General features: G+C 40.6%; 3 protein-coding genes across 4 annotated transcripts; 1 reads left to right on the plus strand and 2 right to left on the minus strand.

The window, feature by feature from the left end:
• The first annotated feature begins 5 nt into the window (after positions 1-5).
• On the plus strand, positions 6-8,396 carry rab4a (RAB4a, member RAS oncogene family). Its single transcript, XM_061964282.1, has 8 exons — positions 6-298; positions 802-882; positions 4,497-4,611; positions 4,677-4,739; positions 4,833-4,987; positions 5,099-5,194; positions 7,315-7,441; positions 7,555-8,396. Exons 1-7 carry the CDS (start codon positions 283-285, stop codon positions 7,428-7,430), a joined length of 642 nt encoding a protein of 213 aa, XP_061820266.1. The 5' UTR covers positions 6-282; the 3' UTR covers positions 7,431-7,441; positions 7,555-8,396.
• Positions 8,397-8,531: 135 nt separating this feature from the next.
• Positions 8,532-14,999, minus strand: ccsapb (centriole, cilia and spindle-associated protein b). Its single transcript, XM_061964281.1, has 5 exons — positions 14,936-14,999; positions 13,798-14,097; positions 13,376-13,468; positions 9,801-10,003; positions 8,532-9,726 (listed from the first exon to the last, which is right to left on the minus strand). The coding sequence occupies exons 2-5, from the start codon at positions 14,087-14,089 to the stop codon at positions 9,544-9,546; spliced, it is 771 nt and encodes a 256-aa protein (XP_061820265.1). The 5' UTR covers positions 14,090-14,097; positions 14,936-14,999; the 3' UTR covers positions 8,532-9,543.
• Positions 15,000-15,601: 602 nt separating this feature from the next.
• Positions 15,602-22,618, minus strand: LOC133608771 (actin, alpha skeletal muscle). Of its 2 annotated transcripts, none has more exons than XM_061964283.2 (7): positions 22,586-22,618; positions 21,177-21,313; positions 19,621-19,945; positions 19,320-19,481; positions 17,807-17,998; positions 17,555-17,736; positions 15,602-16,101 (listed from the first exon to the last, which is right to left on the minus strand). In XM_061964283.2, exons 2-7 carry the CDS (start codon positions 21,303-21,305, stop codon positions 15,958-15,960), a joined length of 1,134 nt encoding a protein of 377 aa, XP_061820267.1. In that variant the 5' UTR covers positions 21,306-21,313; positions 22,586-22,618; the 3' UTR covers positions 15,602-15,957. The 2 variants fall into 2 exon arrangements, with proteins under 2 accessions (XP_061820267.1, XP_061820268.1); XM_061964284.1 differs by lacking the exon at positions 22,586-22,618 and adding an exon at positions 21,383-21,487.
• Positions 22,619-27,779: the final 5,161 nt, after the last annotated feature.

Here is a 27,779-nt window from a genome sequence, read left to right on the forward strand (position 1 = left end):
CAGACGAATACACATAAAGGTTGTATAACGTGGTTTTGTCCACATTATCACGATTTTAATCAAATATTTGAGGTAAAATACACACTGGTGCAGACTGCAGTCGACGTAGTGCGTAAAATTATTTTGTTTTGAAAAACCCCTACGGGAAGTCGGAAGGGAAAACAGTGTCAATCCGCGGAAATCATCAACAGGACTATTTTTGCTTGACTGAGATAGCTATCCATCTGTCAGTCCCTATTCTCGCCATATTTACAATTACTCTCACAAAACGCCACACTGGCGATGTCGGAGTCATACGGTAAGATGGGCCTTTTGTCGACTTTACCACAACTACCACCGTCACGTAGTGGCAGAGATGGGTGGGCAGGTGTGTTGAGGGGGCTTTTTCCTAATCGTAAATAAATTAGCCGGCATGCTAAGTTAGCCGCTGGGAGAGCCGGCCTTAAATATATCATGACAACATCAATAACATTTGAAGGTGTAGTATGGTTATAAATACCGTACGTTGGTTTTAAGACTATAGGAATCTTTACACCGAATCTTCATCACACAACATTGCTTATTTTGAGCAATAGATGTTAACTTCCTGCACTTACTGTATTGTTATTGTGTACTAATCAGTGCTATAGCACACATAATAGTGTTGTATATCCCGCACAATCATTTTTTTACCATTATTATAGCTGTGTTCTGTTACTTTACACTTGCATATGAAAATTAGATTTCCTGAATACAATGTTAAACATCTGCTTGTTGTTACTTAACTATATCAGCATTTTAATTTCTGTCATCATTTCTTAGATTTCCTGTTTAAATTCCTGGTGATCGGCAACGCCGGGACGGGCAAATCATGTTTGCTGCATCAGTTTATAGAGAAGAGATGTAAGTGGCTCACAGATGGACATCTTTTGATTTTTATGAATTATATATTTATATACATTTAAAACGCTTCCTTGTGGTCCAGCTAATATGTAACAGCAAGTTATCATTAACTTAGAATTTAATGGCAGCAACATGTTGCAAAAAAGTTGGCACAGGGGCATTGTTACCACTGTGCTACACGGCCTTTCCTTTTAACAACACTTAGTAAATGTTTGGGACCTGAGGAAACCAATTTTTGAAGCTTTTCAGGTGGAATTATTTCCCATTCTTGCTTGATGAACAGCTTGAGTCGTTCAACAGTCCGTGGTCTCTGTTGTGGTATTTTAGGCTTCATAATGCGCCACACATTTTTAACGGAAGACAGGCAGGCCAGCCTAGTACCCGCACTTTTTTACTATGAAGCCACGCTGTTGTAACACGTGGCTTGGCATTGTCTTGCTGAAATAAGCAGGGGTGTCCATGATAACGTTGCTTGAATGGCAACATATGTTGCTCCAAAACCCGTATGTACCTTTCAGCATTAATGATGCCTTCACAGATGTGTAAATTACCCATGCCTTGGGCACTAATACACCCCCATACCATCACAGATGCTGGCTTTTGAACTTTGCGCCTATAACAATCTGGATGGTTCTTTTCCTCTTTGGTCCGGAGGACACGACGTCCACAGTTTCCAAAAACAATTTGAAATGTGGACTCGGATAGTTGAACCTCTGATTCAGGAGGAACAGTGTGCTTTTCGTCCTGGTCGTGGAACTGTGGACCAGCTCTATACTCTCGGCAGGGTCCTTGAGGGTGCATGGGAGTTTGCCCAACCAGTCTACATGTGCTTTGTGGACTTGGAGAAGGCATTCGACCGTGTCCCTCGTGAAGTCCTGTGGGGAGTGCTCAGAGAGTATGGGGTATTGGACTGTCTGATTGTGGCAGTCCGTTCCTTGTACGATCAGTGTCAGAGCTTGGTCCGCATTGCTGGCAGTAAGTCAGACACGTTTCCAGTGAGGAATGGACTCCCCCAAGGCTGCCCTTTGTCACCGATTCTGTTCATAACTTTTATGGACAGAATTTCTAGGCCCAGTCAAGTTGTTGAGGGGATCCGGTTTGGTGGCTGCAGGATTAGGTCTCTGCTTTTTGCAGGTGATGTGGTGCTGATGGCTTCAACTGGCCAGGCTCTTCAGCTCTCACTGGATCGTTTCACAGCCGAGTGTGAAGCGACTGGGATGAGAATCAGCACCTCCAAGTCCGAGTCCATGGTTCTCGCCTGGAAAAGGGTGCAGTGCCATCTCCGGGTTGGGGAGGACATCTTGCCCCAAGTGGAGGAGTTCAAGTACCTCGGAGTCTTGTTCACGAGTGAGGGAAGAGTGGATCATGAGATCGACAGGCGGATCGGTGCGGCGTCTTCAGTAATGCGGACGCTGTATCGACCCGTTGTGGTGAAGAAGGAGCTGGGCCGACAGGCAAAGCTCTCAATTTACCGGTCGATCTACGTTCCCATCCTCACCTATGGTCATGAGCTTTGGGTTATGACCGAAAGGACAAGATCACGGGTACAAGCGGCCGAAATGAGTTTCCTCCGCCGGGTGGTGGGTCTCTCCCTTAGAGATAGGGTGAGAAGCTCTGCCATCCGGGGGGAGCTCAAAGTAAAGCCACTGCTCCTCCACATCGAGACGAGCCAGATGAGGTGGTTCGGGCATCTGGTCAGGAAGCCATCCAAACGCCTCCCTAGGGAGGTGTTTAGGGCACGTCCAACCGGTAGGAGGCCACAGGGAAGACCCAGGACACGTTGGGAAGACTATGTCTCACGGCTGGCCTGGGAACGCCTCGGGATCTACCGGGAAGAGATGGATGAAGTGGCTGGGGAGAGGAAAGTCTGGGCTTCCCTGCTTAGGCTGCTGCCCCCGCGACCCAACCTCGGATAAGCGGAATGAGATGGATGGATGGATGGACTCGTCAGACCACAGAACACTTTTCCACTCTGCATCAGTCCATTTTAGATGAGCTCAGGCCCAGCGAAGCCAGCGGCGTTTCTGGGTGTTGTTGACAAATGGCTTTGGCTTTACATAGTAGAGTTTTAACTTGCACTTCCACGCGATGGCATCTTTGCACTATTATGGCCCCCGTCTTTTGAACAGCTTGTCGGAGGACCTTAGGGCTGAAGAGAAGGTTCATGTTTTTAAGAGCGGGCTTAAGGCACACCTTTTTAAAGTTGCTTTTTACATAATATTTATACATTTTATTTAAGTCATTCATACTTTACTTTTTATCTTATTAGTGAAGTGAAGTGTGAAGTGAATTATATTTATATAGCGCTTTTCTCTAGTGACTCAAAGCGCTTTACATAGTGAAAACCCAATATCTAAGTTACATTTAAACCAGTGTGGGTGGCACTGGGAGCAGGTGGGTAAAGTGTCTTGCTCAAGGACACAACGGCAGTGACTAGGATGGCGGAAGCGGGGATCGAACCTGCAACCCTCAGGTTGATGGCACGGCCACTCTACCAACCGAGCTATACCGCCCCCATCATCCATAGTCATCCAAGATTTTATTTCATTCTATTTATTTATCATATATTTACTGTATATTTTTCATCTTCATATGTCTTACTTGTATTTTATCTCTTAATCCAACTAATGGTTCTTACTATTTTCATGTTTTATTATTTTTACTTTCCAGTATTCTTCAGAGGGAGCCCTTTGCATCAGGAGTTATGGGCCATGTTGTGGGGGTGCTTTGTGTCACCGTCCTGGTGGCTGTGGTCTGAGGACCTCCTGCTGCAAATGGCTCCTGGGATAGTGTTTCCTCAACTAGCTCATCTGTACTCAGCCATGCATTCATTTGTTGGGGTGTGTGTGTGTGTGTGTGTGTGTGTGTGTGTGTGTGTGTGTGTGTGTGTGTGTGTGTGTGTGCTTGTGCGTGTGCGTGTGTGTGTGTGTGATAATGGAGTATGTGGGTCATCAGGTTATTGGCTTTAAGTCTGTAAAGCACTGTGTTGCATTTCTTCTATGTAAAAGCACTTTATAAATTAAGTTTGATTGATTGATATCATATACTGGTATTAAGCCCAAATATTGAGTTTTGGTCCATACTGCCTAGCCCTAGTAGTAGGCCTAAATATTCATTAAAAACAAGGCTAAGGTTTAATTTAACAAGTATATTTGTGGCCACTTTAACAACACTGAGTTTACATATTTAATTACCGTATTAAGTGATTCTTTGGCATACCACTAGTAGAGCCCACATACACATACCACAGTTTGAGCTTATTGACTACATTGGCGGACTCGCGCAAATATATCCGCTGACATCACCAATTGGAAAAACATCACAAATGGGGCAAATTCAAAACAGCTCATTTAGAGGAAGTACAATGAAAGGCATTCCTGTTGTATAAATAACTCCGCCATACTTCCATGGTTTGATTTCTAATTTTCGGGACCTAAATCCTAAATACAGAAAAACAGGTAAGAAAAGTTGTTTTTGTATAATAGGTCCCCTTTAATGTACTGACCTCAATATGACATGTATACGTATCAGACATTCATTGCACTAATATAATAGACTGCATCAGCTATTTATATATATATATATATAATTATATATATATATTGTTTTTCCAGTTAAGGATGAATCCAACCACACCATTGGAGTGGAGTTCGGCTCAAAAATCATCAGCGTGGTCAACAAAATTGTCAAATTGCAGATTTGGGACACTGCTGGACAAGAAAGGTTCAGGTAGGGTCATGTTTATAATAAATACTAACCTACACAATGTACTAAAGGTGCATTGTGTGTTAAAGGTCTGTGACCAGAAGTTACTACAGAGGAGCAGCAGGAGCACTGCTAGTCTATGACATCACTAGGTAAAGCAGCAAGTTGTTCCATACATGTTGTTCATACATCCTTTGCTTGTCCAAATTGTGCACTTTGGGTTCATGTGCGCTTCTCCACTGTAGTCGTGAGACCTACAACGCTCTTACCACGTGGCTCAGTGATGCACGCATGCTGGCCAGTCAGAACATCGTCATCATCCTGTGTGGAAACAAGAAGGATTTGGATGCTGACAGGGAGGTGACCTTCCTGGAAGCTTCGCGCTTCGCTCAAGAGAATGGTAACTTGGGATAAAAGGGACTTTTTGTTGGTTTATATATCTGCGTATGTGTTGTGTTACATTTTTTATGCAAAATTTGACTACAATTTGTATTGTATGTGTGTGTGTCAGAGCTGATGTTCCTGGAGACCAGCGCCCTGACAGGCGAGAATGTTGAAGAAGCTTTTGTCCAATGCGCTCGGAAAATTCTCAACAAGATCGAATCAGGTAGAAACTCTCATTCTCATTTCCATGTGCAGCCACTTACTGCAAATATAGTCAGATGCCAGCTGGTTGAACAAGGCTATAGTAGCACCGATCTTACCGCTAGAGCAGATGTCTTTAACTGGGGGTGTGTGATATTTTTTCATATTTTTCCCAGCAATTTTTCCACATATGTAAATGTCTTTAAAATGAAAATTGAGCCAGCACAATGTGAATAAATAATTATATTATTATATTCATGTTTGCATTTAAGATACTGTGACTAGCAATTAGCGCTCTAGTTGACAGCTAACAATTAGCGCGTCAGTTAGCGATTAGCACCTTAGTTGTCAGCTAGCAACGCGCTATTTGCCAGCAAGGGATTACAGCGCTAGTTGCCAGTTCTACTTGTTAGCTAGGGATTAATGCCCTTGTTGTAAGCAAGCGATTGCCGCGTTAGTTGTCAGCTAGCAATTTGCGCTTTAGTTGCCATCTAGGGATTAATGCGCCAGTTGCCATCACACTAGTTGCCAGTTACAATTAGCATGCTAGTTGCCAGCTGGCGATTAGAACGCTAGTTGCCTGCTAACAATTAGTGCACCAGTTGCCAGTTAGCGATTAGCATGTTAGTTGTCAGCTAAGAACGCGCTACTTGCCAGCAAGGGATTAGAGCGCTGGTTCATCCATCCATCCATTTCCTACCGCTTATTCCCTTTGGGGTCGCGGGGGGCACTGGAGCCTATCTCAGCTACAATCGGGCGGAAGGCGGGGTACACCCTGGGCAAGTCGCCACCTCATCGCAGGGCCAACACAGATAGACAGACAACATTCACACTCACATTCACACACTAGTTGTCAGCTAAAAATTTGCTTTCTACTTGTTAGCTAGGGATTAATGCTCTTGTTGTAAGCAAGTGATTGGCGCGTTAGTTGTCAGATAGCAATTTGCGTTTTAGTTGCCATCTAGGGATTAATGCGCCAGTTGCCAGCACACTAGTTTCCAGCTAGCAATTAGCATGCTAGTTTCCAGCTGGGGATTAGAACGCTAGTTGCCTGCTCGCTATTAAAATATTGTTATTATTTGAATATTGTTAGTATTGCACAATAACAAGGTACCTTTGGGACCAGTTAAATGTAAAATACAATCACAATTTCATACATGATATTTAAGAAGGCGGTCCCCGCTCCTTCTCTCCATCAGTTTGGGGGTCCTTGGCCTGGAAAAGGTTGCAGACCCCTGCACTAGAGAGTTCCACATCCAAGGAGCTGCTATCAAAGACAGTGGTGATGATTGCGAATCAAGACCGATTCTTTAGAAAGCTGCTATAAGATGTCAAAGGGAATGAATTACAAGTGAGGGAAGGCGGCATCCTGACAGTACTAGTCTGACAGTGACCCTATAATAACTGTCCTGTAGAGATGTAACATTAATTGTATTAATACTGGGATTTTTTTTGGTACAGAGGCGTACAATAGTCCTACAATAATTAATAAGGGACAGGAAGTGTTTACTTGTTTCATTTGTTTCCACAGGGCACTTCCACAAGCCCAGTCAGTAATTGTGAGATAAAGTAGCCATAAAAAGATGAGACGCGGAAGCGTGCAGAACATATTCCCAAAGCGTGCAGTCAAGCCTTTGATTAGTGGTAGTCATGACTATAGCAATTGTGCCAAGAAGACCATCTTTTGTCGCCTAAAGGAAATGTTTATCGCATTGACTTTTGACAGCTCTCATAATACAAAAATTATACATTATGTATAACTTTTTTTTTAATGATCAATTATTATTGTCTCCTTTTCTTATAAAATAAATGATAAATGGGTTATACTTGTATAGCGCTTTTCTACCTTCAAGGTACTCAAAGCGCTTTGACAGTATTACCACATTCACCCATTCACACACACATTCACACACTGATGGCGGGAGCTGCCATGTAAGGCGCTAACCAGCAGCCATCAGGAGCAAGGGGTGAAGTGTCTTGCCCAAGGACACAACAGACGTGACTAGGATGGTAGAAGGTGGGGATTGAACCCCAGTAACCAGCAACACTCCGATTGCTGGCACAGCCACTCTACCAACTTATGAGTGTAACGTCATTGCAGATTGTGTCGGTCATGTCCTCTCTCCCCACTGTCTTATTCAGGGGAGTTGGATCCAGAGAGGATGGGGTCAGGGATCCAGTACGGCGATGCTGCTTTGCGCCAGCTTCGTTCCCCTCGTCGCGCTCAGCCACAAGGCGCCCAGGAGTGTGGCTGCTAGTAGGCACACAGGTCGCTTCTCTACGTGTATTGTTTACATGAACTATGCTAGCAGTCCTAGCAGACATATTGGAGTCTTTGCGTTTATCTTGACTTCTGTTTGTTTGTTTGTGTGTGTGTCACAGAAGGCAACATGGGACCTAAAACGTTTCTGGTGACTTCTCTTCACATGGAACCTTTGTTGCCATGGCTGCAGATGTAGGGAACCCAAGTAGCCGTCCCAGAAAGCCATGCCATCGAGGTAAAAGGACTGGCATCTTATGTAACCCTGCCACCTTTTTTTGCCGACTCACCTGTAGTTACTCCATCGCCAAGAAGACCTTTCTTTGCTGTTTACGTCCCATCCTCTCTTTTCTTCTACATCATCTTCTACACTGTACATTGCTTGATGCACGTTTACCGCAGCGCACTATCAGAGTATTTCAGTAGGAAGAGATATGTGCTTCATCGTCTCATGTATTATCATTACAATCATATCCGGCATCGGTGTATACGTACAAGCAGTAATGTTGGCTGCCTCTTGTATATATTGTAAATAGGACACGCCAGATGTAGATGAACTGACTGATGTAAGAAAAATAATACTTATCTAACTGGGAGTGTAAATTCAACATATAGCATAGACACTTTAGCATGTTTAACAATGATGTCTGCCACCTGTCAGTGTTGCTTGTTTACATTACTCCTGTGGTCAAAGAAAAAAAAGCATTTTAACTGTCTGTTCTGAAACTGTGCTTGGGTTCATTAGTTTTTTGGTTTTTTTTAAACATTCAGCAACTAAAATCCTAAATTTGATGAGCAAAGGCGATTTTAACACTCTCCCTATTTTTTTTCCAATTCAATATTTGCCTGCTCAATAACATATTGTTGTCTTTTGTGTTCATGTCCTAAAGTTATACTTTTATTTATGTGTCACTTTTTCTCTCATTATGAATATCATGACTTTTTAATTTATTGTGTATGATAAAGGCATACGTTTTTAAAATAAAAAAATAAATCCATCACGTACTTGGAAATTCTTTCTTTGTTTGGAAGCTTAGCTATTTGGTTACAGTAAATAAAAACAACACGGTGGACGGAAGCAAAGGTGATTTATTCAAAGTTTGAACGGTACAATAAAGAAACATTTAAGTCTTGTGGGAAATCCAGTAAATTGATCCAAAGTGAATTAATGCTGAAAAAGAAAAATTGCTTCTAACTTATAACCCTTTCAACTCATACTTAATATGTACACTTCTAATATAAACATGATTTAACCCTGTTGTTTCACAACCAAATGTAAAGGAAAAAAGTAATGAATCAGAGACAGATCACCTTGTTCCAAGATTGTCAAACATATTGCACAAAAATCTTTTGTTGAATGTTTTTTCCCTACAGAATTACACTGTAGAATTTGAACAATAGAAAAATCATATTGTCACAAACAGTAACACTGAACCAAATATATGCAACAATAGTATTACTATCAGAACCTGAACTTGTTTGGCAATAATATAAATATCGACATATGGCACAGAGACGAGTTTCTCCTCGATGACTGTTTAGATCAATGTGTGTGCATGTGTGTAAATAGCATTCATTTTGTCTTAATGTCCACATGTAGTTTGACCTCCTGAGCCACGGGGCTTCAAAGTGTGTGGAGAGCACCATAAGACTGGTAAAGGTGCAGTGGTTTGAGAAAAATCAAGAAAAACGCCTCTCAAACTACAAACTTAACTTCTGGAAAAAAAATGTCTTTTAGTGTCTATGGTTAGACAGTAAAACTGCTACAAATTATGCCCCATGTATGACAATTCAGCACACACACATTCACCTTTAAGGCTGGTTAGTGTACATGCACTTCACCACAACTAGTGAACAACCAATGCTAACTAAACATTACTAGTTCTTTAATTTTCTGCATGTACAAGACTAAAGTGTTCAATAAGGGATTAAACACATTCTTCATACATTCTTTCTATATTAATATATAGAAACATTGTGAATACAGTACAGTGCCTTTTCAGATGTATTTTCTTCTGTAGTTTCCATTAAAAAAGTAGTCCCACATCCTGTGTGTGTTTAGAATGGTACCTGGGCCCAAAATAATGTCTTTGTACTATTTATAATGCGTTTCATCGAGTGCGACCAGAGAAGCAGCGCATGTACTCTGTGAGCCAAGGGTTAAAATCAGGCCTAACCTTCTTCCTGGCTTTGCGCTTATCAGTTGACTTCGCTATGCGGCGCTCGTTTCTTTGGGTCTGGACCTGTCGCTCCGCTTCCCTCCGAGTCTTTGCCCTGAGAGCAGATGCGTGGATCTGCAAGGAAATATTGAGCGTCAGGATGTGTTAAAAAAATTAATAAAAAATAAAAGATTATAAATAACAATGACCTCGCTTGTCGAAGCAATAGGTAGCACGTTGTGCGTCTTTTTGCCTGCGGTGTCAGCGTCCTTCTCACCAGAAGCATACAGAGCGAAAGGATGTTTGCTGTGGTCTTTAGGAGGCTGCTGCACGACAGACTTCACCCGCTGGAGGCGAGACGACTTGGAAAGTCTCCTTGGTTTGCTCGGCGGCGGCTGTGGAACTTCAGCGTCTTTTTCATAGAAACAGACAATTAAATGTACAGTACAATTATTCGTATTCTGGACCTTTTTTTTTTTCCCTGGCTCAAATGAAAGTTGTATAAGAGATGTTTGTCATTTTTATTGTTTTTTTTGGTTGACGTTTTTGATATGGCCACCGTTCAGTTACCAATAGTTACTTACCACAAATGTCAGCATTATAAAGGATAAGCGCTAGATACACAAGACAGATATGATTCAAATAAAGTTAAATGTGATTAAGAAATATTAAAAAATAAATACTTTAAAAATATATTCCCTTTACAGACCTTACACTTCCTTCTTCACTCACATGGAGTTCAAGAAGTACAACAGTATGGCGAATTAGGCATCAAGGCCATGAAAGACAATGACTGTATTATACTAGATTAATAACTCTCTTGTAGGCTGCATATCATAGCAACAGAATTCTGTATCTTGATATCACCAAACTTTTATACCATCAATCAAATCAAATAATCACCAGGTTTAAAGGGGAACTGCCCTTTCTTTGGAATGTTGCCTATCATTTCCACCCCTACGTGAGACAACAACACATGTTTTTCTTTTTTGATGCATTCTAAATCATAAATAAACGTTAGCAAAAGTCAGCTAGCAATGGAGCCAATGGGAGCTTTTCTATTCCCCGATAAATAACGATCCGAAAACCACTAAAATCACTCCATTTACATTTCGTGACCTGAATATTCATCAAGTATTAAATGATAAAATGATAAATGGGGTATACTTGTATAGCGCTTTTCTACCTTCAAGGTACTCAAAGCGCTTTGACAGTATTTCCACATTCACACACACACATTCACACACTGATGGCGGGAGCTGCCATGCAAGGCGCTAACCAGCACCCATCAGGAGCAAGGGTGAAGTGTCTTGCCCAAGGACACAACGAACGTGACTAGGATGGTAGAAGGTGGGGATTGAACCCCAGTAATCAGCAACCCTCCGATTGCTGGCACGGCCACTCTACCAACTTCGCCACGCCGTCCCCTGTATTAGCAATATTGTTATTACAAGCCCTAACGCAGACAAACTATTTTTAGCGGCACATTGATCACAGAGAGCTAACTAGCTTAGGCTGCCAAAATTGACATGAGCTGGTCTCTGAGTTGATAAATGTTCATTCTAGATTATAAATCATGTCTGTCACCTGTATCGTAGAAGGATGTGGTCATTTACCAAGAAGTGGTCAACTTTGACAACTTTTTTTTAACCCTTTGTAAAGATTAAGATTCATTATTAATCTAAACATGAATATATAAATACCCCATCAGTCAGCATCCCAGTGAGAGCAGACATTGTACAGTAAGAGATTGTTTCATTATGTTCGCGGTTTCTGCACTTAGCAATATCAATCAATCAATCAATGTTTATTTATATAGCCCTAAATCACAAGTGTCTCAAAGGGCTGCACAAGCCACAACGACATCCTCGGTTCAGATCCCACATCAGGGCAAGGAAAAACTCAACCCAGTGGAATGACAATGAGAAACCTTGGAGAGGACCACAGATGGGTGACCGGTGCAATGGACGTCGAGTGGATCTAGCATAATGTTGTGAAAGTCCAGTCCATAGTGGATCTAACATAATAGAGAGTCCAGTCCATAGTGGGGCCAGCAGGAGACAATAGTGTTTCAGTAAAGGTGGATTTGTTTAGCACACAGTTTCTAAAACGTGTAGCTCATCCTCCGTATGGCTAAAAAATATAACGTTCTAGTTCATAATTTGTCCCAAGGTAGTTTTTGTTGTCTCTCACGAAGTATGCCGTGAGTAGAAGGTTTGCTGTTGTTGAAGGGAGAAGCGAACGTTGTGATATGTCGGTGAAAGGAATACACCAACATATGTTTAAATGGGCAAATTACGTAAATATTACATGTTATTATGAATGTACCTGTTACTACATTGCATATAGGTTTTTGGATGTTCTACAGAGTGCTTTACAGGCGGAATAGAGAAGCTCCCATTGACTCCATTGTTAGCTGACTTTTGCTAATGTTTATTTACGTGCACAAAAAAAAAAACAAGCGGTCGGAAATGGGTGGGTGTGTTCTTGTCTTACATAGGGAGTGTAAATGATGAGCAAAATTCAAAATAAGTGCAGTTCCCCTTTAACAAAATGTTTCTAAAGATCAAATAAGGCCAGTGGAGGGTATTCAGCGAGGTTTTCTTGATGCTAATAAACATTGCAGCATTGAAAACTGCTCAAATGCAAGTATATGGAGAATAACAGTAAACTCTTGTTTACCCTCAAATTAAGACAGGTTAGCTACCCCTCTTTGTTTATAATGTATATTTTATGCTGCTCCTTTCTTTTGCTGCAGCTATTACATGTACTGTAATATTGTACACGGTAATTGGGATTTGTTGTATATTGTATATATTATATTATATCAAAATATAATATATCAGTATATATTATATACTGTATATATAATAGGTAAATAATATCCATCTATCTTCTGCCGCTTGTCCCTTTTGGGGTCACGGGGGGTGCTGGAGCCTATCTCAGCTGCATTCAGGCGGAAGGCGGGTTACACCCTGGACAAGTCGCCACCTCATCACAGGGCCAACACAGATAGACAGACAACATTCACACTCACATTCACCCACTAGGGCCAATTTAGTGTTGCCAATCAACCTATCCCCAGGTGCATGTTTTTGGAGGTGGGAGGAAGCCGGAGAACCCGGAGGGAACCCACGCAGTCACGGGGAAAACATGCAAACTCCACACAGAAAGATCCCGAGCCTGGGATTGAACTCAGGACCTTCGTATTGTGAGGCACATGCACTAACCCCTTTATCACCGTGCTGCCCTATGTAAATATTACATATATGTTATATTTTAGATTGTGAGGACGGCGTGGCGCTGTTGGGAGAGTGGCCGTGCCATCAACCTGAAGGTTCCTGGTTCGATCCCCAGCTTCTGCCAACCTAGTCATGGCCATTGTGTCCTTGAGCAAGACACTTCACCCTTGCTCCTGATGGGTCGTGGTTAGCGCCTTGCATGGCATCTCCCGCCATCAGTGTGTGAATGGGTGAATGTGGAAATAGTGTCAAAGCGCATTGAGTACCTTGAAGGTAGAAAAGCGCTATACAAGTATAACCCATTTACCATTGCTACAAAGGTACATTTTTAGTCTACTTTATACCTGCAGTATCCTTTCCATCCTTACACTTTCCATCCTTTGTAACTGAGCTACTGTGTGGAACACTTTCCCTTGTGGATCAATAAAGTTTGTCTAAGTCTATGTTATTTTATTCTCTCGGTCAATCAAAACTGAGCTGTATTGTTTTTTATAAAGGCATATTTTTTTATGCAAATAGAAAGGCATCTCTCCTTCAAATACCTTCGTGTGGCTCCCTTTTGTGTTTCCTACCACTCTGCTCTCCTGTATGGCCCTCGGCTGCACATGACTCTCGAACTTCTTTTTGATGACAATCTAGCAAGAGAAAAGCTAAGTTAAAGTACCAATGATTGTCACACACACACTAGGTGTGGTGAAATTTGTCCTCTGCATTTGACCCATCCCCTTGTTCACTCCCTGGGAGGTGAGGGGAGCAGTGAGCAGCAGCGGTGGCCGCGCCCGGGTATCATTTTTGGTGATTTAACCCCCAAGGAGGTAATGGGTCCCATTTTTATAGTCTTTGGTATGACTCGGCCAGGTTTTGAACTCACAACCTACCGATCTCAGGGCGGACACTCTAAAGTGGAGATTGGACAATGGGGGAAAACGTGTTGTTTTTTTTTAGCTTTTGATCACATTCTTACCATTTCCTCGCTCCTCCTGCAGGCCAGGCAGTCTGGGTACATCTGCCTTGGGCCCCTGGCACGCCTCCATCTTTGCCCTCGGAGGGCCTTCACCTTTACCAGGTGACTTTGCTTCCCCGGTCTCTGAGTCGGAATCAGGGAGATTCCAGATCCAGGGTTTGTGTGTTTGCTCCAGGAGTCTGCGACTCAGTCTGTACTTCACCAGCTCCTCGTAACACTTTGTGTAAGTCTCCCATTTAGGGTCTTTATATTTCTTCATGTACTCCGAGCGACGGATCTTCCTGGTCACCATCTTCTTCACTGCACCGAGTGAACACACTAATGACTACTTGCTGATGGCGAGCGTTGTTATTTCAAAAAACACTTAAATATACGTAAAATAAAGCGCGTATTTTTGTTGTTTTACAATACGCGTCTCTGAAGTTCAGCGTCGCCAGCAGAAATTCAAACCAAAACATGTGACGTTTTCAACCAATGGCTTCAGACTACGCCTACTTCCGGCTTTGACCGGAAATACGCGTCTTCCGCTGTATAAAAATGAACACAAATGTCGTATTCTGAATAAATACAATTATATACTTTACAATTGTTAGTGGTGTTAGATTTAAACTAGTACAATAAGTGAAATATAAAACAACAACAAAAGTATTTAAATTCTTAACGCAGAAAGTGACGTCACATGACGTAATAACCCCGCCGCTGATTGGCTGAGGACATTTAAATGACAGCCAGAGAAACCTTTCAAGATTAAAAGCAGCAATTGGCTAATTAACTAGTTTACTTTCAAACACCTTGACATCGATATAGTATTATTGCAAAACTGTACACCAGTTAATTACATTTTTTCTCAATTGTGCTTGTATGATATCGTCCCGTCCGAATACAAATGTGTAACATAAAAAATCATTAGCAGTGTGCTAATAATGATCTCCAGTTGTTCTACAGCGATGCAAATCCCCTCAAATTCGTGTCAGTGTTATTTATAGACAACGGGTAATCACCTGGCTGTACGTGCATAGACACAATATGGCCTACTAACTCTCAAAGGATATAATCTTGCTGACAGCCGCAGAAAACGTTACAGTAGGAAATATGGGTTGTAAGACTCTAAATCATTGCACAATTTAGTTATACTTACACCAGGCTCGGGTTTCACGGGAGCGGAGAACAGATGGCGTTCATGTTATTGCCAGAGCGTAATGCGCCACTTAAGCTCCGCCCACCCGGTGGGTGTACCTTTAAAAAACAAACACACCCTGCAACAGGTGGCCGAGGTGTCACGGAGGGTGTCTGCAGCGATAATGATAGGTAGCAGATGGTCATTTTTATTGCCAATATTACCACAAATGTATTCATTATACAAATAATTATACAATGTTTTGAACCTAGTTAAAATTGAAACCTAATTAATCATGCTTGTAACCAAGTTTGTGTGTGCTTTATAAGGCCTGCAGGCTGGCAAAGGTAACCCTCACTGCAGGCCCAACGTTCCAGTTTTGTCTAAAGAAGGCCACAGTCTTGAACACGACTCAAGGTGTCAAGTGTCTGTCGTGCACTCCTGGTCCAAAACGGATATGTTGCTCCTGCTGCCCGGGCACATTCCTGGCAAGTCAGACATGGAAGGACTTGTCCTTCACTGGAACACTGGGATATGGAGACCTGTATGATTGATAGAACCCTGTCAACTCCTCTTCACCCTTGCATGTTTGGAACCCTGTTTGACCCCCCTGTGCAATTTATAGTATATTGTAGCCAACCAGTTTTTAATCATAGAAAATGATAAAGCAAGGTCAAAAATACCAAATAATGGACTTTAATAAATTATTAATAGGTATATACACTTACATTCACATGTGTTGGGCAACATGTTGTTGTTGTTGTTATTTTTTTATTAAAGTTTTTTTTTGGTTGGATGCATGGTTCAGAGGTGTTTTTTCACAGCTTTTTCTCCGTACAACACTTGGCAACAGACAGCATACAGTACAGATTATGCACAATTGTTGACACAATGCATGGTTAAGAACAGCACAGACAGGCAGTCCGTTGACAGCGAAGTGTTGCAGTGCCGCAGAGGTCGAGCCTCTTCTTCTTTCTTCTTGCCCTCGCTTGGTCTCCGCATAGCTGGTCGTGGCGGAAAAGCTGGGGCAGAACGGTGAGGACTTAGAAGCACTTCCTGTGGACAATGCTGGGGCCTGCCTCGTCGTACTCTTGCTTGGAGATCCACATCTGCTGGAAGGTGGACAGGGAAGCCAAGATGGATCCACCGATCCAGACGGAGTACTTCCTCTCAGGGGGGGCAATGATCTGGAGGAGGAGGAGGAGGAGAGGGCGAGGTCAGTAACAGGTTGGTACCCAACATTCACCAGAATCATCCTTTCAGCAGTAAATGAGGAGTACAGATCAGGTTTAAGAAAAGTCTAACTTTGGTGCAGTCTGATTGTAAATAAGGTAAAACAATACACACAAGAAGTGTGGTATTTTTTCAAATAATGTGTAAATATGTGACTTTAGAGCAGGGGTAAGGAACCTACGGCCCTCGAGCCAGATGGGGCTCTTTTGAATACTGCATCTGGCTCTCAGATAAATCTTAGCTGACATTGCTTAACACGATAAGTAATGAATAATTCCGCTGGTAATCACATATAACGTTCAAAATATAAAACATTCTCATGCGTTTTAATCCGTTTTAATCCCTCCATCCGTTTTCGACTGCACCTGTTCAAGAAGTCGCATTAATGATAAGAAGTGTTTTATTTATTATTGGTTAGCTTCAGACTAACAATGTTATTAAAAATAATAAGAGACTTATCATACTCTAAAAATGTTGGTCTTAAAAATGCACGCATTTAGTTGTATTCAGTGTTAAAAAAAATATTATATGGCTCTCACGGAAATACATGTTAAAATATTTGGCTTTCATGGCTCTCTCAGCCAAAAAGGTTCCCGACCCTTGCTTTAGAGCAGTGGTTCTTAACCTGGGTTCGATCGAACCCTAGGGGTTCGGTGAGTCGGCCTCAGGGGTTCGGCGGAGCCTCCGCCGCGGTTGTCGAGACACACCTGACTCATTGTGTAAATAAAAACTTCTCCATATCGGCGTATTATGGATACGGCAACAGCAGAAGTCACACTGATTTGCAAGTGTGTAAATTGTTGTGAGTTCATGCACTGTGTTGGTTTTGTTCTTTGAACAAGGCGATGTTCATGCATGGTTCATTTTATGCACCGGTAAAAAAAACATATAACTTTGTCTTGAATTTGAAAACAAAAAAGATATATATTTTTTACTGAAGAAGGGTTCGGTGAACGCGCATATGAAACTGGAGTGAGGTCAGTAATAAGTCAGTACCCAACATCCATCAACATCACCCTAATCAGTAAAAATATGGACTATACACTTTTCAAGTATGACAAAAAATATAACTTTTGTGCATTCTGATCCTGAAACATAAAATAATAAACACGAGAATTGTATTCCCCCCCCCCCCCCCCCCCCCAGATAATGTGTAAAAAGATGACTTTAGGTGTAGAGGAGGGAATACGCCACTAGATGACGCTGTTGTCCTCTTTTTTATAGATTGCTGTAATTCACTTGCGAAATGTCTAAACTTTTAATGTATTAATTAATTAATTACCAAGCAAAACGTTCCCTCTCCAGTTGCTACATAGTCAAATGGTTTGTTGTGACGTTTTATAAGGCATATAATGAAATATATAAATAATATATTTGATATGGTTGAATTATATGAAAAGTTGATACCTTGATCTTCATGGTGCTGGGGGCCAGGGCAGTGATTTCCTTCTGCATACGGTCAGCAATACCGGGGTACATGGTGGTACCACCGGACAGCACATTGTTGGCGTACAGGTCCTTACGGATGTCAATGTCACACTTCATGATGCTGTTGTAGGCGGTCTCATGGATACCAGCAGACTCCATGCCTGCACAGGTGAGTATAGGAGACATGTTAACGAACAGTTTCTTCATCAATGTGCTAATGCAGAGACGTACCAATGAAGGATGGCTGGAAGAGGGTCTCGGGGCAACGGAACCTCTCGTTACCGATGGTGATGACCTGACCGTCGGGCAACTCGTAGCTCTTCTCCAGGGAGGAGGAGGAGGCGGCGGTGGCCATCTCGTTCTCGAAGTCCAGAGCCACGTAGCACAGCTTCTCCTTGATGTCACGCACGATCTCACGCTCGGCTGTGGGGTGCACATGCTGGTGAGGTTTTGCACACTTTGCAGTGCAGATCGGTACAAACCATAAAAAACCACTGAACACGTAACTCGCATGTGGTGCGAAAACAGAAGATTTCATGACGTACACTTGCTAAAACTGTGGGAAAATATATCTTATTATGGCAAATATTACGTTCTCATTCATTATGTGAGAGTCAATTAAATGCTTAGGTATATTAAAACAGAACATGTTATTTGGAGTATTGTTCATATATATGTATGTATGTGTATATGTATGTACAGTCACTACAAAGCACATCATTCTTAGGGACGATGGACCCCTTTCTTCTAACAAGACGAATGAGCCAGCAAGCAGCCAAATGTGTATATGTATCTATATGTGTGTGTGTGTATGTATATATATATATATATATATATATATATATATATATATATATATATATATATATATATATATATATATATATATATATATATATATATATATACACACACATTTATTATGATAGCCTACATCATTGTATTTATCTGTTTAGTTATCACTAACTCTCTCCCATCAAAATCAACATTAGTCAATGATTGGCTCTGGGAATGTTTAAATTCATTGCAATGATTTTGTTATTTATGTGACTTAAAAATAAATCACTATTATTATATTTAATTTTCTGTCATTAATATCAATAATAATAGTCACTGAGAACGTATTTAAGTACATTGAAATGATTTAATATATGTAAAAAAAAAATCACTATTATCATTTTGATTAGTTATAAAAAAAAAAATTCACCCTTAGGTATTTGAGAACACTTTTATGCATTTTTGTTTTACTATGACCAGTCAATGAATTATTCTATATTATAACATTTAGCTTTTATGAAAAAGTATTGTGGGGATTCAGGTATGGCGGACAAAATGGGGCAACATTAAATAATTTTAACATAACTCACTAAGTAATGAAATTGTTAAGCAAATCATGAAATTATAAAATCAATAATTAATGATATGTAATTAAAATTGTAATTAATGATGCATACATATTAATTAATCAACCAATAATGGAATAAATCATGAAATATTTAATTAAATTATTTAATAATCAAATCAAAAATTAATCAAATTATGGAATATCACATGTATGTATTTGATTCCAATTATAACTAATTCATGACACATTTAAGTAATTATTTTATGATTTATTTATTTATTTATTTAATTTTGTCTTTCCATATTTAGGGTCTATTGTATACAGCCTTAAATCTGAAATCCCCTTGCACTTGCAAAATTGCATATAAGTGCTAGTTTTGATGTTGCTGCTGCTGCTTACCGGTCGTGACGAAAGAGTAGCCACGCTCAGTCAGGATCTTCATCAGGTAGTCGGTCAGGTCACGACCAGCCAGGTCCAGACGCATGATGGCGTGGGGGAGAGCGTAACCCTCATAGACTGGGACGTTGTGGGTGACACCATCACCAGCATCCAGCACAATACCTTTAGAGAGGCAGGGAATGCAAAGAGTTGAGCAAAGACATGTTGGCTGTGCGTAAAGGCTGTGCGTAAAATGTGCGTAAAAGCGCATGAATAAAAATGCAGCTTTATGAAGTATTTAATCACTAAGTGTTCGCCTCACCGGTGGTACGGCCGGAAGCGTAGAGGGACAGCACAGCCTGGATGGCCACATACATGGCGGGGACGTTGAAGGTCTCAAACATGATCTGGGTCATCTTCTCCCTGTTGGCCTTGGGGTTGAGGGGGGCCTCAGTGAGCAGGGTGGGGTGCTCCTCGGGGGCCACTCTCAGCTCGTTGTAGAAGGTGTGGTGCCAGATCTTCTCCATGTCGTCCCAGTTGGTGATGATGCCGTGCTCGATGGGGTACTTCAGGGTGAGGATACCTCTCTTGCTCTGGGCCTCGTCGCCGACGTAGGAGTCCTTCTGACCCATACCGACCATGACACCCTAATAGGAGGGGGAGGTGGGGGGAAGAAGATTTTGATGTATGAAAACCTAAACATAACAGCAGAATGTGACCTTGCTCTTAATAGAACGATGTGTTGATATTTGTGTGTGTGTGTGTGTGTGTGTGTGCAGGAGCCAACGAATTGCACGAATGTGCTAAATAACAATGCAGGTCACACAGACAAAGTGCGTGCATGAGCGCCATTTTATCTAATTTTATCTCAAGGAGGCCAATTCCACTCTGCCAGAATGACTTATTTTTATTATCATCAATATTATTATTATACCTTGCTGTATTCATATTACAGTTTAGAATATAACTCTTGGAAGTGCTATACAGGCTATCATTTTAAATTAGCAACTATTATTGTCATATTGCTAAAAGGGGTTAAACCAGGGGTGCCAAACGGAAACCTGTTTGTGGGATCAGGCCCACAAACAGGTTTCATCCGGCCCGCGGGATGAGTTTTGCTAAGTATAAAAATTAACTGAAATGTTTGAATGAAAGAAACTGCTGTTCTAAATGTGTCCACTAGGTGTCGCAATAGCAACCCTTTGTATCTTTGTAGATTATGCTACATATGGAAAAAAATAAATACACCACATGATGTTAGTGCACCAGTCGAGGAAAATGAGCAAACTAGAGAAATAACATCCTGTAATTTAATTTTGATATTATTTTTTTCTGTTTTGATAGATTGACTGATGAACATTATCACATAATTTATTCAGAAAATATAAATAACGACAAATAAATTATTAACCGCAACATGTAAGTGTAAAAAAAACCCAACAACATATTGATTTGTACATTTGTGCTTGTTTTTCTTTACTTTTAAGTTATCTTGCCATGATTTTACCAGTCTGGCCCACTTGGGAGTAGATTTTTCTCCATGTGGCCCCTGATCTAAAATGAGTTTGACACCCCTGGTTTAGAACATATCTCTTGGAAATGCTATATAGGCTATCATTTTAAACGAGCAACTATTATTGTCATATTGCCACAAGAGATTAAGCCGTACAAAACACATGTGCTATTTGAACCCTTATTACCGCTCTTCTCTGATTGGCTGGGATAAAATCACATAGTTGACTATTGCCCTATCACATTGCCTCTGATAAATTGTTACGCTCACCATAGTCCAAACAGCTTTATACACCTTTTCCTCGTGTGTTTGAACTTGTCCTATACTTTAGTGTCCTGAAATATACATTCTTGTTCGGTTCTTACCTGGTGACGGGGGCGGCCAACGATAGAGGGGAACACGGCCCTGGGGGCATCGTCTCCGGCGAAGCCAGCCTTGACCAGTCCGGAGCCGTTGTCGCACACGAGGGCGGTAGTCTCTTCGTCGTCACACATGTTGGCTTCTATGGGGCGAAACAGCGTAAGTTAAACTTGTATGAAAGCAGTAACGCACATTGTTTGTTTTAACTCACGTAAAATGTCACAAAAACATTAAGTGGCTCTCGTGCTAAAGCGGTCAGAAGTTTGGAGACATTTCCTCATGTTATTGGACGTGGAGGTGTCTCTAAACTTTTGACTGGTACTGTACAGCCATAGACATGGACTAAGTCAAATTTAATATAGACTCACGTACTATAACAACAACTAAACTCACTTATGTAAACGTGTACATTTAAACAAACATATTATTGACTATATCAATATTTTTTTATAGCAAAAAAAAAAGCATATTTTCAGTTATTTTTAGACTATTTTAGTTAATTTTCCAGTCTTGGATTAGAATGTTGATAATGTTCAAGAAACAAAACAATAATTAGTTATCTGTGTTGGCCCTGCGATGAGGTGGCGACTTGTCCAGGGTGTACCCCGCATTCCGCCCGATTGTAGCTGAGATAGGCTCCAGCGCCCCCCCGCGACCCCAAAAGGGAATAAGCGGTAGAAAATGGATGGATGGATAGTTGAAGTTATAGTATTATTTTTAAACAAGCCATAAAATGCCCCTATGTCTCTACTGTTTAAGTCAAATTTAATATAGACTCATGTACTATAACAACAACTAAACTCACTCATGTAAACGTGTACATTTAAACAAACATATTATTGACTATATCACATGTTTCACTAGCTTAAAAAATAAAGGCATATTTTCAGTTATTTTTTATACTATTTTAGTTAATTTTCCAGTCTTGGATCACAATGTTTATAATGTTCAAGAAACAAAACAATAATTAGTTGAAGTTATAGTATTATTTCAAACAAGCCATAAAATGCCCCTATGTCTACTGTTTAAGTCAAATTTAATATAGACTCACGTACTATAACAACAACTAAACTCACTTATGTAAACGTGTACATTTAAACAAACATATTATTGACTATATCAATCATTTTTTATAGCTGGAAAAAAAGGCATAGTTTCAGTTGTTTTTAGACTATTCTTGTTAATTTTCCAGTCTTGGATTAGAATGTTGATAATGTCCAAGAAACAAAACAATAATTAGTTGAAGTTATAGTATTATTTTCAAACAAGCCATAAAATGCCCCTATGTCTCTACTGTTTAGTCCTCTGCTGCCGGTTTTAAGCCAACTTGTGAGGTGACTCCATGCATGGATGTGTCACGAAGATGCCTCCGCTCCCCAGCCACACTTCAGGAGTCCTGGCGTGTTGGTCTTACCTTGGGTGAGTGTCTGCGGCTCGGAGAGAGAAAGACCCAACCAGTGCTGCTGCTGAACCAGCTACAGTCCTCCCTGCTGCCAGGTCCTGCTTATATACACGCCCTACCACCATTCACAAAAGGTGCCCACACCGGCCCTCTGCCATATTAGGATGCTGCCAGGGCCTGAGGACTTGGGGGTGCAGAGAGTCTGTCACGGCCATCCATCAACTTTCAGATGTAGGGTGGGGGGGGTCATGAATGACAGCGCGCGCCCCCGACCACAAAGAGCGCCCCCTCTGCCATATATGGAACTGTCGCTTTGACCTCCCGTAGAGGCTGTCGGGCACTCCTTAGGGCCGTAAAAGGAGCCCACGGGCCCCTGGGGGTAGGTGGGTGCTTGGTGGGGTGTGGTTTCCAGGAGGTGGGGGGATGCCAGTTGCTACCAAGCTGGGTTGCTGCAAGTCGGCCTCATCCAGCCTTAAAATGGGAAAATGCTGCCATCATCAGTGGTTGAAAGGTCAATATTTTGGTCAATGCAATTAATGGAAAAAAAAATAGATCAGGGAATGAGGAGATTAATATTTTAATGTGTACTGTTTTAATGCAAAATACCTTATATTGTGCATGTCATAGCTGAATGCATTTTTACATCAAATGACATACTGAATTGCATGCTGTTACGACATTATTACTGTGACATAAATTTATAATTTATTACATTGCAAATCCCCTATTCCATCTAATGGTCAGATACAACATCAAGCCTATCTGAGCCTAATTGAGTAAATAAGGAAGGAAAGCTTATCTGTCTGCGATACCGGAGCACTTGGATTAATTATAACTCACCCAAGTGTGTGTGTAAGCATAAAGGAAGAGAAGTAACGCTATACAGTGTGTACATGGAGCACACGTATCTGTGTGTGTGTGTGTCTGTGTGCATGTGTGTGTGTTAGCAGGTGTGACCGCCGTCGGCATGAGGGGCCATAAGAAGTGAAAGAGGAGCAGCCAAGGAGGTTAAAATAAACCTTTGGAGAGACGTTGCGGGAGGGGAAACTATACAAGGAAAATAGGACAATCACAATGTGGTAAATAAATAATGATGGAAAATATGTAAAGTTGGAACACATAGATTCATAGATAGCAAGCGAACTAGAAAGACTGATAGATTGATGGATGTGTATCTAAATAGCTAACTTGTAAGATAATACAAATGTAATAATATAGTGTACATTGGTGCCTCAACTTAGGAGTGTTCTGAGATAAGAGCTAATTGTTATGCTTTAAGTTGCAAGCCAAAATTTGAGTACCGAGCATCCCCGCCATTAGTTGGTGTATCAAATGTTACAGTAAATAAGTGTCGACCAAAACATCTGGTCTTACTCACTTAGCATTAGCTTGTTTAGCTGGACATGTAACTTTGTTCTCCAACCATGGTTAGGAAAAGGGGGTGTGAATTGCAGTTTAAAAAAAAAAAAAAAAAAAGAGTTGGACGATATTCATTGAATTAGAGAAAGAAATCATCAAAAACAAGACAGCGCGAACTGGAGCGAATGACTGCTCGTTTGCACCTTACTGAAGCAGAATAAGTCAACGCCAGCCAAGAATGTTAAAATACCATATAAATGGCAGACATTTATTCCTGAAAATATGGAAAAGGTGCTGATGGTGCGTTTGACGGCGAAGCAGCTGGGAGGAGAAGTTTTTTTTACCTCTCCAAGGTAAAAAATACTGTGAATTATTATGACATTACTTAATACTGTAGTTGTTAGTAGTACATTCTATAATATTATTTTTATTCGTGCTGTCAAACGTCAATTGTATTAATTGGATCAATCACAGTTTTGAATTTGGATTCATATGATTAATCACAGATTATTACTTGCTTGCATAATTGAAATTAACTTTAAAAATACAGCCTAATATTTGGACAGCATGGCAATTTTATTGTCAGAATGTCATACAGGAACAATTGTTAAATGTTTTACTGAAATGCACTTCATATATTTGCTCAAAACAGTTGTATTTTGAGTTCAGTCAGGGTGTATTTTGTAGTGAAATTTGCCAGTGACTAAACCATTCGGAATCTCTGATCACTGACCAAACCTGTGCTGCCATTAAGTTAACCATTCGCGGTGAAGGTAAAGGAACAAAATAATTGAGTGATTAATCTGCGTGCATATGTGATTAATGCAATACTTTTTGCGATTATAAACAAAAATGAGTTGGTTTTTTTGACAGCCTTAGTTTTTATGTCTTATCAAGTGTCTTCAGTTAAGCCCTAGAACCAATTAAACTCGTAACTTGAGGTACTACTGTATACTGTATTAGCAAGTACTGTAACTTGATAAATACGATAGCAGCTAACTGGCTAATTTAAAAACTTAATATATAGTTAGGTAGCAAGCGAGTTACGTAATCATTTTAGTCTTCATAGATTTTTGATACGTAGCTAGCTGGCTGAGTCCTCAACAAAAATATAAACTAAACACTTTGTTTTTCCTTCCATCTTTCTTGAGCTTGATTCAAAGATCCAAAACGTTTTCTATGTAAAGTGTTCCCTCAAATATCGCTTTGATTTCGGTCCAGAATGAATATTATATACAAACCCTGTTTCCATATGAGTTGGGAAATTGTGTTAGATGTAAATATAAATGGAATACAATGATTTGCAAATCCTTTTCAACCCATATTCAATTGAATGCACTACAAAGACAATATATTTGATGTTCAAACTCATAAACTTTGCTTTTTTTTTGCAAATAATAATTAACTTAGAATTTCATGACTGCAACACGTGCCAAAGTACCGGTAGTTGGGAAAGGGCATGTTCACCACTATGTTACATGACCTTTCCTTTTAACAACTCTCCGTAAACGTTTGGGAACTGAGGAGACACATTTTTTAAGCTTCTCAGGTGGAATTCTTTCCCATTCTTGCTTGATGTACAGCTTAAGTTGTTCAACAGTCCGGGGGTCTCCGTTGTGGTATTTTAGGCTTCATAATGTGCCACACATTTTCAATGGGAGACAGGTCTGGACTACAGGCAGGCCAGTCTAGTACCCGCACTCTTTTACTATGAAGCCACGTTGATGTAACAAGTGGCTTGGCATTGTCTTGATAAAATAAGCAGGGGCGTCCATGGTAACGTTGCTTGGATGGCAACATATGTTGCTCCAAAACCTGTATGTACCTTTCAGCATTAATGGCGCCTTCACAGATGTGTAAGTTACCCATGTCTTGGACACTAATACACCCCCATACCATCACAGATGCTGGCTTTTCAACTTTGCGCCTATAACAATCCGGATGGTTCTTTTCCTCTTTGGTCCGGAGGACACGACGTCCACAGTTTCCAAAAACAATTTGAAATGTGGACTCGTCAGACCACAGAACACTTTTCCACTTTGTATCAGTCCATCTTAGATGAGCTCAGGCCCAGCGAAGTCGACGGCGTTTCTGGGTGTTGTTGATAAACGGTTTTCGCCTTGCATAGGAGAGTTTTAACTTGCACTTACAGATGTAGCGACCAACTGTAGTTACTGACAGTGGGTTTCTGAAGTGTTCCTGAGCCCATGTGGTGATATCCTTTACACACTGATGTCGCTTGTTGATGCAGTACAGCCTGAGGGATCGAAGGTCACGGGCTTAGCTGCTTACGTGCAGTGATTTCTCCAGAATCTCTGAACCCTTTGATGATATTACGGACCGTAGATGGTGAAATCCCTATATTCCTTGCAATAGCTGGTAGAGAAAGGTTTTTCTTAAACTGTTCAACAATTTGCTCACGCATTTGTTGACAAAGTGGTGACCCTCGCCCCATCCTTGTTTGTGAATGACTGAGCATTTCATGGAATCTACTTTTATACCCAATCATGGCACCCACCTGTTCCCAATTAGCCTGCACACCTGTGGGATGTTCCAAATAAGTGTTTGATGAGCATTCCTCAACTTTATCAGTATTTATTGCCACCTTTCCCAACTTCTTTGTCACGTGTTGCTGGCATCAAATTCTAAAGTTAATGATTATTTGCAAAAAACATCAAATACGTTGTCTTTGTAGCATATTCAACTGAATATGGGTTGAAAATGATTTGCAAATCATTGTATTCCGTTTATATTTACATCTAACACAATTTCCCAACTCATATGGAAACGGAGTTTGTACATTTAAAGTCTCTATAAGCCCTAAAGACAGCTTTCACACACACGCATAATCACTTCCTATGCCCTCAAAACACTTCATACACTCAAAAAACAGTTTAATTTGAACAAAAACCTAAACAATTACTCAAACCTCAAAGTACAGTAGTCAATGGTACTTTAAAATCCATGCTTGGCTGAGACCGTAGTAAGTAAACCACAGAGTGGCGAGGGAACACTGTACAAAACAAACCCTATTTCTCTCAGAGATTGCTGACAAAATGTATAGTTACCTTGGCTTGCTAACTACAAAGGATATACAACCCCTGTGAATAAATACAGACTTACCAGACTTGGAAAATTTTTAATTTTGTATAAAAAAGCAGATAACAAACGTGAAGCAAAACTAGAGTAATTTCATTTTAAATGGCAACTTTCTGGCTATAAGAAACACTAACAGAAATCAAGAATATAAATGGTGGTAGTCAGTAACAGTTTAATTTTTCAATCAAGCAGATAGAAACAATTATGGAATCACTCAACTCTGAAGAAAAAAAAAAATGAAATAACCCTGTAATTTTTTTTTCTAAAGCTAACACCTGCATCAGATTAAATCTGTTTATTAGCCTGCAGTAAAAAGATTTATGAAGACGACTGCCTGAAGAAAAGTCCACTTTTCCACAGTCATTGATGATATGGGGCTGCATGTCAGGTGATGACCTGGTGAGATGGCTGTCATAACATCTTCAGTAAATACACAAGTTTACAATTACATTTTGGACACTTTTGTTCTTGCATTAATTGAAAGGATGTTTGGAGATGATGACATTTTCAAGATGATGCACCTTGCCATAGAGCAAAAACTGTAAAAACCTTATTTGAAGAAAGATACATAAGGTCAATGTCATGGCCTGCAAATTGTCCGGATCTCAATCAATAGAAAATCTGTGATGGAAATTGAAGAAAATGGTCCTTGGTAAAACTCCAACCTGCAAATCTGATCTGACAACAGCATTCAGAAAGTTGGAGCGAGATTGATGAAGAGTACCATTATTCACTTGTTAAGTCCATG

Source organism: Nerophis lumbriciformis, linkage group LG06, assembly GCF_033978685.3.
Source record: "Nerophis lumbriciformis linkage group LG06, RoL_Nlum_v2.1, whole genome shotgun sequence".
NCBI classification, from domain to species: domain Eukaryota; kingdom Metazoa; phylum Chordata; class Actinopteri; order Syngnathiformes; family Syngnathidae; genus Nerophis; species Nerophis lumbriciformis.